Source organism: Diplotaxodon limnothrissa, linkage group LG4 (assembly GCF_057381915.1).
Source record: "Diplotaxodon limnothrissa isolate DT_005_m linkage group LG4, D_limnothrissa_male_GT1.1, whole genome shotgun sequence".
Classification (NCBI taxonomy): Eukaryota; Metazoa; Chordata; class Actinopteri; order Cichliformes; family Cichlidae; genus Diplotaxodon; species Diplotaxodon limnothrissa.
In genome coordinates this window covers 6,387,827-6,400,217 of record NC_140599.1, presented here as the reverse complement: position 1 = coordinate 6,400,217, position 12,391 = coordinate 6,387,827, and the positions used below count along the sequence as shown (strand labels likewise).

The window sequence follows — 12,391 nt, the reverse complement described above, 5'->3', positions numbered from 1 at the left end:
GAACAAACTCCCAGAAAGCCTCAGATCAGCTGAAACACTCAGTTTATTTAAATCCAGGTTGAAGACTCACCTGTTCTCAGCTGCATTTGAATAAAGCACCAAATCCACACTTTTAAGCTTAAATTTCAAAATTTACACTAACTACTGATCTTATCTATTTCTGATTTTATCTGTTTTGATTTTATATACTGTTTTGTTTGTTTGTTAAGCTTAAATTTCAAAACTTACATTAACTACTGATTTTATCTACTGTTCTGATTTTATCTGTTTTGATTTTATATACTGTTTTGTTTGTTTGTTTGTTTGTTTGTTAAGTGGGTTTAGAGCTCTGGGTAGCTCCCCAGCTGGGTCTAGACTGGGTCTAGAGAGTATTTTAAATTCAGGGAATTTAAAATAGAAAGTAGCTCGTCCACAGAAGGACTGGTAGCTCCCCTTACGATAAGGGTTCAGATCGCGCGAACAGGTGTGAAATGTGTGTGTTTAGTTAGTTTGTTTGTTTGCTTGTTTTAATCAATTTTAAATCATGCTTTTTATTTGTTTTTGTTTCTAATGTCTCTGTAAAGCACTTTGAATCACCTTGTTGTTGAATTGTGCTATACAAATAAATTTGCCTTGCCTTGCCTTGCCTTGCCTAACTCAGTGGAAAACAAGGAAACTAAAACTGAAAAGCAGTCAATTACTTTTTTATGGTAAAAATCAAGGATACTGTCCACTTTTACTCTTAAGCTCTTAAGCAGTAAGATGTTCTCCACCACTGATTTGTGGTGATGATACAGGAAAACCCAGCTATTAGCCTTAATGTTAAGGTTTGTGCAGCACTTTTGGACTGAGGACAGTTTGGAGAATAGCTTCTTTGAGTCAGGTGCAATACTGCTTCACCAGATTGTGAAGCTGGAGTCAGACACTCTGTTTGATATCATATAGATTAAGTCTTATCTGAAATTGAATCATCCATTTCACATGTTTGTTTTCAGCTGAGTTTAGTCAGTCTGTCTCTCATGTTCTTTTCATCCTGTTCTCATAATAAACATCGTCCACATCCTCAACCAGCCTGCGAGTCCCATGTTTGGGTCCCCTCTTCTCCACATCCACACAGCAACTGTGACATTTATTACTTGTTTTTCTTAAATACATAACTGATAATAAAATAAAGGGTCCATTTTGTATCACTTTTGAAACCTAAATTATCGTCCAAGTGTAGAATGACCCAGCCCTTATCACTGACCTCGTCCACTCACCACTTTCAAACAAAAATAAAAGGTTTGTATGAGTCGAGAGGTTACATAAGTTCCATTTTTGCACCTAAACAAATATGAATAAGTAATAATGACTCAGTACTATAGACTGGTAACACTATAGTTTAATGATTTACACATCTGCCTAACAAGTGAAAGATTTCCCCATTGTATTCCAGGAGGAGATACAAATCTTTGGGGCTGTGTCAGGAAGGCCATCTGTTGTGATGACCCCTCCCTTTAAATAAGGGAGCAGCTGAAAGTAGCTGTCATACTCAATATAACAGCCTGAGCCACCAACACATTGCACTGGACTCCTTTTTATTTTTCTGAAAATGTTTGTTGAAGATCATCAGTCTTACGCTGTCTCTGACAAACGTTCCCCGGAGTCCATGTGGGAGTTCAGCAGGTTGTGTAGATGCACTTTACAAAACTCACCACAGGATGGCAATGTTCAACCAAAATATGTGCACAACACCACCCAGGGCTTCCTCACCAGGGCAGGTAAACATGGTTTTTGTTGTTTTTTAAAGCTGGTGTGTTAATATATGTAAGAGAAATGTATCAGTTACAAAAGAGTATTATTACTCTGTACTGTCTGTGAAATGGAGAATCCCATTACATACAGTATTCACACAGAAATGTCACATATCAACTCCTCTCTTTTAAGTCTGTTTAAAAACAAAATTCATTTGAGACTTAAAAACACCACTGATTAGATATGCACCAGTCAGCTACCATGAACACACTTAAAAGCAGTTTGCATATAAGGTGTAAGAAAATGTGTTCTTTTATAAGCCTTAAAATACTACATCTGAACACAGAAGCAACTAGACTGAGCTGTTTGCTCATCATAGCTCTTATTGAAGTGGCACTGATCAAGAAAAGACAGGTTGAGCTGAAAAGATTCAACCTTTTTGGTCTGCTAGTTCAACGGACGCAGTGAACGAGTGTGTAGGTGGTGGTACTTCTTCACTTCCTGCCACCATAGACTCATTTCAGTTTGCTTACCGGACTAATTGTTCCACAGACGATGCCATATCTCACCTGCTCCACACATCCCTGAGTCACCTGGACACTGGCAGAGGGAATTATGTTAGGATGCTGTTCGTGGACTACAGTTCAGCATTCAACACAATAATTCCCTCTAAGCTTTTCACCAAGTTGACGGATCTAGGACTCAGCTCATCACTGTGTCAGTGGATCCTCAACTTCCTCACAGACAGACCCCAATCAGTGAGGGTGGGAAAACAAGTCTCTCCCCCCATCTCACTCAGCACTGAGGTACCTCAGGGCTGTGTGTTTAAGCCCCCTGCTGTATTCACTGTACACTTATGACTGTGTAGCCACATCAGACACCACCTCCATTGTCAAGTTTGCTGACGACACTGCTGTTGTGGGCCTGATCTCCGACAACATCGAGACGGCCTACCTGGAGGAGATTAGGAACCTGGAGACCTGATGCCAGGAGAATAACCTCCTCCTAAACATCAGCAAGACTAAGGAGCTGATCGTGGACTTCACTACAAAGCAGGCGAGGAATTACAAACCCCTCATCATCAGTGGCACGCCAGTGGAGAGAGTGGACAGTTTCCGATACCTGGGTGTCCACATCATTCAGGACCTGTCATGGTCCTGCCACATCAACACCCTGGTTAAGAAAGCCCGTCAGCGTCTCTTCTTCCTCAGAAGACTTAGAGACTTCCATCTGCCACTGAAGGTGCTCAAGAACTTCTACTCCTGCACCATCGAGAGCGTCCTGACGGCAAACATCTGCACCTGGTTTGGGAACAGCACCAAGCAGGACAGACGAGATCTGCAAAGAGTGGTGCGCTCGGCCGAACGCATCATTCAATCAGAGCTCCCTGACCTGCTGTCCATCTACACCAAGCGGTGCAAGACCAAAGCTAGGAAGATTATGATGGACCTCTCCATCCTCATCCCAACAATGGACTCTTCTCACTGTTGAGGTCTGGGAAGCGCTTCCGCTCCCTTAAGGCCAAAACAGAGAGAATGAGGAGGAGCTTCTTCCCCCAGGCTATTCGGGGCCTGAACCAGGTGTAGGACTGGACTCTCCCAAACACGTCACTATAAGACTGGACTCTCACACACATCACATCACCACACGCACCTATAATCCTATAATTCCTATAATTTATAATCTTTATAATCTCTTCAGCTATTTGCACATTCTTTACTGTAAATTCCTAAGTTAATTTGTAAATTTTGTAGTAAACTGTAAATTGTAAATATTGTAAAACTTTTTTTTCTGTCATTTAATGGTTGGGCATTGTACAGCTACAAGCATTTCACCCCCATGTCATACTGTGTATGGTTGTGTGTGTGTGACAAATAAAATTTGAATTTGAATTTGGTACTAAACTGGAATTCACCGAGCTTGATTTTATACAATCATGGAAGTGATTGGAACACGTGAATTCAATGAAATGAATTTGCTTGGGTGAGTCAACACTTTTGGCAGGAACACAAACCTCAGGGAGTGGTATGTATGTCTTCCTCAAGCAGGCCCTCTACCATAGGCCTGGGTGTTTGAGAGAGAACGTCCAGGAATGGTGATGCTATTTTCTGGGGGATTGAGGAGGTTGGTCAGTAGTTGGTGATTTCATATCTCTAATATGGAACCTGACCTCCCCCGGAGCAGGTTAGTCTACAGGATAAATTACCACAGCGATGTAATTTATGTGCATTTTTACTCATTACTTCTTATACTGACGTTTTGCAACTTATTTTTACATTCATTATACTATAAGAATGGACAACCAGTCATCTTGGTGGGAGGGGACCTTGGGGCTTTTACCTACTTTGACAGGATGGATGCTGGGTGGATAGTGTGTAATAATATATAATTCTATATAAATATAGAATTATATTCTAAAAGCCTGTGTCACCTATGAATAAATTGCACATCCTTATTGCACATCTAGAACATACCGCATGTGTTCTGGGATGATTTTTATTATATACAGCTAACTTAAAAAGCAGCGCCACATTTTTATAACAATAATAAAGTCAGAAAAGAAGGTCAGCCATGCTTCATTAAAGCTGTTTAATCTTAATGTGTCAGCATGTCAGAGAAATTCTGCTTTAGTTTAATAAAGATCTGACAGCTTTAGTTTCCACCATGTGATCTATTTTAAAATGCATTTAGAGAATACTTACCTTCTGCTAAAGGCTGCATTATAACAGGTGTTTTAACATGTACATATCACTATTTTTTCATATCAATGCATCTACTGTTAACTATACCACCATAGCCTGGATAAAGAGATTAGGACATGCTGATTAGGCTCACAGGGCTGCTATTATTCTTGATTTGCATGAGTCAGTGCTGACAGAGAAGATACAGTTTTCTGTCACCATGTTCAACAGCTACGTGTCCAATAGAGACAAGTGTGCGTGTGACAGGTACTTGAGTATTGTACTTCCATAAAGTCTCAAACAAGTAAAACAAAGAAAAGTACTAGAGTAGGAGGTAACAACAGAAAACCTTGTGTTAACTGTGTAGATTTTTTCATGTACTGAACTAGTCAACAAAGAAATATGCAGTTTCAATGACTATGAAAGATAACCACGTAAACATTTCTTCTGTTGTTAGCAAGTTCACTTTCTTTCCCCAACATTTGTTTCCTGAAGATTTTGTGAGAACAAAATACTACGTTCAGTTGCTCCATTGTTACCCACTGAACATTATAATGACTTCAGCTGACATCTTAAAATTCACCAGCTGACAGGCGAACCGCTTAGGGGCAAGGTTAGGTTGCATTGTAACCACACATTAAACAAACACAGAATCTAACCTACTACCTCTACACAGGTACCAAGCCACCTGGTGCATGTTAAGAGATAGTGTATGGTTAAGGTTGGATCCACATCTATTTTTTTATTAAAAAAATAACTATTAGGCCAAGATGCATGTAAAAGATTTAACTTGAAAGGTAACATCTTCCAGTTTCTGATAATATGCTTGTTTATTATGTGGCTAAAGTGCAATCTAACCATAACATTACCCCTAAGTGGTTTGCCAGTGACCTGACCTGTGTTCAGAGGTAAACGCATACAGCCCAGTTTGATCTTAAGTGGAGCAGACCAGTGAAATTCTCCTTTCTATTGTTGTACAGAAGTTTAACTAAATCCTCACTATATAAGAAAAAGAAGTGCAATTTCAACATTACGTCTCAGTTTTGTTTTTTGTTTTTTGAAATGATAAAGAAATGTTGCTTGTCGTAAAATAAAAGAAATCTTTCAGTCTAACTCTTTTGGCTTAAATTGTTAGAATTTAATTTATAAGATTACAGAAAAAGTTCTGGTAGGTCATTCCTCAGACTGTGCTGTAATTGTAAAACAGAAAGCTTTTGTTAATTTGGTCCTTTTCTTGTTTTGTTTTTACTTTAGATCACCTAGTAGAAGGTCCAAAATTGATTCCTTCCTTCTCATTTCCAAAAACCATCCAGTGGGCCGGATTGGAGTTGTTGCCAGGTTGATTCTGGCTTTATGTTTCAGTATAGGTGATGATACTTACCATAACCCTACCCTTGCTTCTGTATTTGGAGATAATCAAAAGCCTTTAGGAGAGCACCTGTGTCTTTTATGTGTAGTACTCTGTCCTTTGACTCTGTGGCCTCCACAGTCCTCCTGGGAAATACTTGAGGGGCTCACTGAGAATAGTGAGCACACTGGCTCCAAAACTACTGCACCAAAATCAAAAGAAGCGGATGTCATATATTTTCTTTTAGTTTTGCACTGCATTCTTCTCCATCCAACATTGAGGGAGAATTGCATGCGTTTCAAGGACAACTATCTGCACACTTGTGACATCGAGTGATTTCCAAGTTCCTCCTCTTTCTTTTCATTTTCATTTACTTCATTATTAATCCTCAGGGGATGGTTCAGCTCCATCAGGGTTGTAAAAGGCACAGTTCCAAATTACACACTGAACTTTAGTCTAGGCAGTAAACACCTCGCTGGAGAAAGAATGTGAATGCATTATCTTGAAGAAACCAAGTCATAAATGCGAGACAGAGGTCTGGCTTTGAGATTTATTTGCTCATAATTCTACATTTTAAAAAAAACGGTATCAGTTTGTGTGAAATAAAGATAACATTAAACTTGCACAGAATGATCACATAATTGGTGCTGAATTTCCAGTCAGAGTAATAAGGAAATGTTGATAATTAACATATAAGTATCTGATACAGACTGATTATGGTGTACAGATATGACACCCATGCAGAGGCGTCTGCAATAGCTTAGATTTTGCTCAAAGTACAGGTTACAAAATACTGTCATCTGGTTGATTACAGAAATATAATGTAGCATTGGTCTGTCACATTATGTCAGAATGTCCATTGGCTCAAAGCTAGTGTGAAGGAGTAAATACTACAATGAACCTTGGGAACTCACTTAACAGCAGTTCCTACTGACCATGTAAATAAAACTATCAACTGTCTAGGAACAGCTCAACAAACTAAACATTATAGCAACCAAGTACTAACTACAGGGATCCAAAGCTACTATGACTTCTGCATATGTTGTGAGAAACAAGGGTACGGTATGAATAGCCAGCTTTGTTATGTTTGAGTCAGTCTAGCTTTCAGTTTGACATTATAGGTATTATTGTTAATAAATAATAATTACACTGATTGCTAGACTACGGTAATCAAAATATATGTTTTGCATGAAAGTTATCAGTAAATTTGGATCATTATTTGCTGACATACTTTGGCAGTTTTAAAGTTTTCTATGAAACCTGAAGAGAAAGATGTAAGCTGAGATAAAGTGAAGGTTAGTTTAAGGTCAGGAAGTGAAATGTGGTTAATATTGTACACACACAGTGCAGTCTGTGTGTCAGTGGGAGGGGCCAACTGCAGCACCTGTAATGCACCACCTGAGAAGAGACAGACAGAGCAGTGAACAGAAAAAAAGGAGGAAATACAGAGATGAACACAAAGACATGACTGAACGAGTGAGTTAGCTCTCGTTCTTGTATCGTCTGTGAGTTGGAGCCTTTTAGAGAGACCTTCAGCGGGGTGGATGATGTCAGACGTCCTCATTTAACCACACGGCCTCCTGATGCAGGTGTAATCTTTCTTAGGGTAGTTGTGCGGGAACAAAATGGATTGCGGACACTCTTGTATGAAGAAACGAGGATTGAAAACTGTCAAGTGAAACATTAGATTCCATGTTTCTGCCAGATTGCCAAGACAGCTTATGATTAACTTGGGCCTTGTAAACTCAGACCCACTTTCTGTCTGAGAGAGCGGTGAAACAAAGGTCAGCAGGACAGTGAACGCTGAACTTTTGTGCCTGGAAGCCTAAATTCTGGAGTAAAGAGGCTGGAAAGTGATTGGGAACCTTGCTAAACACAACTACAGCAGGTGAGTCCAGAATCATCTCTGCCTTTAATAAAATATCTAAACTGAGATTTGAAAAAATGACAGCTGCAGCGCATTGTTGCCATGTACGCGTTGCCTTCTGAAGACTTAAAAAATAGAAGTGGCCGTTGTCATGTGGGTGTTAGCAGCTCTAAAGTCCTTGCGTTGTTAAAGTAATACATTTTATCAAATGTCATTACAGTAGTTAATGTTTGACAAACAGGATAAAGATTAGAAAACAAAAAAGAAGTAGAAAAAGATTTTTCTTCAAATATTTTTTTCTATTTTTCATCTAATTCCAAGCAAGGCTTGGCTACATTGTTAATGCTTAATTTTTTATTTAAATTAGCACCGTATCAGATTCTCACTTAATGATCAAATATTGTCATTTTCTCAACACTGCCAAAATACGTTTTGACTTAACTTTTACACAAACAAACCCAACAATGTGAGAAAACGTTGGCATTGTAGGTTTTCCACAGGCAGAAGAGTGTGAGCTCAGACCACGCATTTGTTTTTCCCCTGCTATCCCAAAGCTATTTAACACTGATAATTGCAGGAACATCGTTTTTTGTTAGTAAGCATTTAGGCATTAATCAGGAAATGTTTCTGAGCTTCGGACATTTTCTCACCCTGCATTCAATCTTTGACTATTAAAAGTTCCAGTTGGATTAATTCAATACATTAAAAAAAGCGTTACATTCATCAGTGATCTGTGGGTTTTTGGTTTCTTAGGTACGTCTGCCTTTCAGGCTGGCTATCAATTTCATCCACACACATAAAGTCCAGTTGTCATTGAATTTGCCAACGTTTACTGGACATATATAACATGTGTGCATCTATAAATCTGCTCATTGATTGTACAAAACATTTGCGTTCTTGGATTGTAGAGATGTGCTCCTTAGAGCTGTTAAACTACAGTGTGGCTGTAAGCACATGCATTTTAATGTCTGCTTTGTGTGATCATCTGACAGCACTACTCTGGTCTAGTACCTGCCAGGTACAATACTCTCTCGCACACACACTCACATATCGTAAACATTATGGCTATTAATGCAGAGACTACACCCAGAGCACCATCATATCTGCAGTGACAGTAGTGATCCAATCTGTTCAAAAAATCTTCTAAAAATGTATGATTTTGTTATTTAACAGGACAGTTGCTCTTCCTACAACACAACAGCCAACACAACAGACACCAAGCCAAACTGAATAGAGCATTGTGTAGCATCAGTAAAGGAAGAACCCATTCAATCTTAATTTTCCTTTTCTTTCAATTTGAAACTCACAGCATTGAGCTTGGCAGAGGATCCCTTCTAGATGAACTGTTTTACCTCAAGGTTCCTTTGTGGACTTTGACCATTTGGTGCCACGAAGTTGCTTTTAAATGCATGAATCTCTACTTTGTGTGTACATTACAGGGCAGAGAATCCTCACAATCACGGGTCTTTGGTCTCCTGTTTTAAGGCCTCAAGTTGGACTTTGGCCGCCATTATCTTAGTCAGCAACATTTATTGGTTAACAATGTGCATCTGTGACATCAGTTCACTAATCTCATCAGCTAGCTTGAAACAGAGAGAGGGCATGTGTGTGAGCGAGTAGAAAAGAAACGGGACACAAAATAAAACAATGTGGTCAGTTTCTATTTGCTCAGCTGAGAGAAAAACTTGCCTCAGGCCACAAGGCGATCAGGAGCTGGCCTGCAGCCAGTTTGCATGCCAGCTGGGAGAGTTAGGTGATCTTTAGTTGATAGGTCATTTTAAAGCCGAAATAATAGAACATTATTTTTTTTAAAAGGGGCCTCAATGTGAATCAAGCTGGGTGATTTCCTGTTTTTCCCCTTTTACCTATATTAAATTTAATAGTATTTTGCCCCGCCCAGTACGCCCATCATTATGCTCACTGGAACCATTTGATCATGTAGGAGACTTTAACACTATATCGCCTGTACTGTCCACATATTGTTGCATAGTTTTAATCAGAGTCTACTGAAGCCAAAGAATAGTTTGGATTTATTTCTTGCTTTGCTGAGAATTGGATAAATGATCTGTACCAATCTCAAATCTGTATGCAAAACACAGAATAAAGTCACAGATAAAAGAAAATTAGCTTAGTTTTGCATAAACACTGAGTGCCATGGGAAGGAGTTAGCTTCTCTCTGTCTAAAGTTACACATGAGAGTATTAGCGTGCTAATGTTCAGCAGGTATAACAGTAAAGATTAAATGATAAGAAAATGCCATGTCAGGTTTATTGCAGGGCAGCACTGTTGGCTTCACAGCAGGATGGTCAAACTTCACAGCAAGTTCAATTCCTCCATCTAGTTATTAAGTATAAACACAAGGCTGACAATGCACAGCAAGCTGCAAACCAACCAAAGTGACTGCAACTGCAATTATACTGTAAAAACATGAGCAGGTAGAAATAGAGACGACAATGCAACAAGCTTGCTGTCACACTGTTTTTTTACACACACACACACAAAGGAAGAAGAATCTTTTAAAGTATTGAGAGTTGGCTATCCTGCTCGCCTGGGGTCACTTAGCTTTGTCATCCCTCTGAGCTCCTGACTAGCTTTCTGTTAGCTTTCTGTTAGCATGTTATCGATGTAGATGCTTATAGAGAGCGCTTGTTGTGTTTTTCGTTAAACCCTTCATCATGCAAAGAATTGAAAAGCTTTGTAATGCAGCTATCAACACAATTGTTATACAGTAATGCATTATATTACTGTATTACCCAATAAGGTACAGTAATTAAATTAACTTGTTAGTTTTCTTTTTGAAATATGAAGTGACCATATTTTCAACCAAGTTTAGTTAAAAAGATACATTAATAAACTGTATGGGTGCAACACACAGGCCCATATAGGGATTATTGCACTAAAAACACACAAGTGGTCAAGGGGTTCACCTCAGCGAGTACAGTTAGTGGAGGTAACATCTATCAAACAACTATTAGATACAGCTGCCAATCAGATTCATAGATACGTTATAAAAATGTTCGTGCATGTTGGAGGTTTACCGGGATCAGTGTTGGGGTTATTTCTTCCCTAATGAGGACACACACATGATCTTAGTATTTGGGTATTAACACAATGTGGACGACACAAAACACAGATGAAAACAAGCCCACTGAGACTTCCAGTGATTCTACTGCAGAAACTTGAACAGATAGAAATGGAGGCTGCTACCTGACTGGTTATCGGTTTGTTAGCTGTTGAAGTCCAGTGCATGGCTGCTAGGCTGGGGTTGGTCACTTTTAATATCACTCTGGGTTCTTGGCTAGCGTTAGCATGCTGTGTGGTGCAGATCTTTGCAAAGAGCCAGAGTTTTCTGTTATGGACAGATCACCCTGTAACTCGTGCTTCTGTGCAATAAAAATAAAATGTCCAATGTCCAAATCCACTCTGTAGACTGAGAGACTGAACTGAAATCAGCTGATTGCAGCGCAAAGTGCAAGTAGATCTGATAAGCAGGCAGACTAACAATTCCAAGGAACTGAACTGCTGGGAACCAAAGCTCTATAAGAACTGGTTCTCAATTCCCATCCTTAAGTATATCAATTGTAACTTTAACAGCAAATCCAATCAGTCATTATTATAGGTAAATATTTCAATCTGGGCCAGAATGGTTATTTACTAACAGTAAAGTATAGTAAGATTTACTATAGACCTGCACTCTGTTTAGTATTACTGTTATTATTAATATTATTGTGATTGTTACTGTTTAATCTACTAGTGCCATAATTCATGGATTAATCACACTGTATGTATGAAGTTTACAGCGCACATGTCACGTTTGTCAGCTCATCATGACTCCAAAAATCACACTGAACAAACAGCCAGGAACACGATAAAGCTGTAACATATCATTTGACATCAGACATGCACACACCCCACACACACCCACTGGGGATTAATCACAATGACTTCCTATATGTTTGCCTTCTTATTCAGCTTTTTTTACACAGACATGCAGGCACACGCACATATAGTAATATGAGTATGTCCGTATCCACGAAATGTGGAAACTATTGGATTACACTGAAATATTAACAATGCCATGGGCAGAAAGTGTTTAGATACACAGTCAAACACACATATAAACAGAAATTATTACCCACACATGCACATTATTCTTATTAAATACAATTATTTATAACAAATTAACGAGTCTCTAGTTTTCTTATAGCCATCCTAATTAATTTTTTTTCTTCTCTTAAGGTTTATTCCACCCCACATTTTATTCATCATGGCAGAGTCATCGACAGGCTGGTGGAAGCTCACTTTTATGAGGAGAAAAAAATCCCAACCAAAGGTTTTGTATGAAATCTCTCCAGAATTTGTGTCCAACTCACCCAGCAGTCAGCATCGTTCAAGTGCAGCCTCAGGAGCTGCTGCCCAAACAGAAGATGCCCAGCTGGAAGCCCGACTGGGGAAGATCGTGGACAAGACGACAGCCAGTAAGGGGCGTCACGTCAAAGTGTCACATTCTGGGAGGTTTAAGGAGAAGAAAAGAGTGAGAGCCACACTGACGGAAAACCCAGAGATGTTTCCTGGGAGTGGCCCTGCCAGGGATGAGAACCAGAAGGCTGAGAAGTGAACATTACACAGATGAAGATTCACAAACATGTAAAGACTAACGCAGACGCATTTATGAGAGAAAAAAATACATACCCTGTTCAAACGGTCCAATCAGTCAACAAGAAGGAAAGGAAAACAACACAAAATCCAGCCAAGGATCTCTGGTAGATCTGTATCTTGAGG

At 39.2% G+C, this 12,391-nt stretch overlaps 1 protein-coding gene across 1 annotated transcript; it reads left to right on the top strand.

Moving 5' to 3' along the window:
* Window positions 1-11,876: 11,876 nt before the first annotated feature.
* prr15la (proline rich 15 like a) lies at window positions 11,877-12,227 on the top strand. Its single transcript, XM_085352030.1, has one exon. The coding sequence runs from the start codon at window positions 11,877-11,879 to the stop codon at window positions 12,225-12,227; it is 351 nt and encodes a 116-aa protein (XP_085208156.1).
* The last annotated feature ends 164 nt before the right edge of the window (window positions 12,228-12,391 follow it).

Excerpts from the sequence above, each read along its gene's own strand:
- prr15la (XM_085352030.1), top strand. The coding sequence starts at position 11,877 with ATGGCAGAGTCATCGACAGGCTGGTGGAAGCTCACTTTTATGAGGAGA.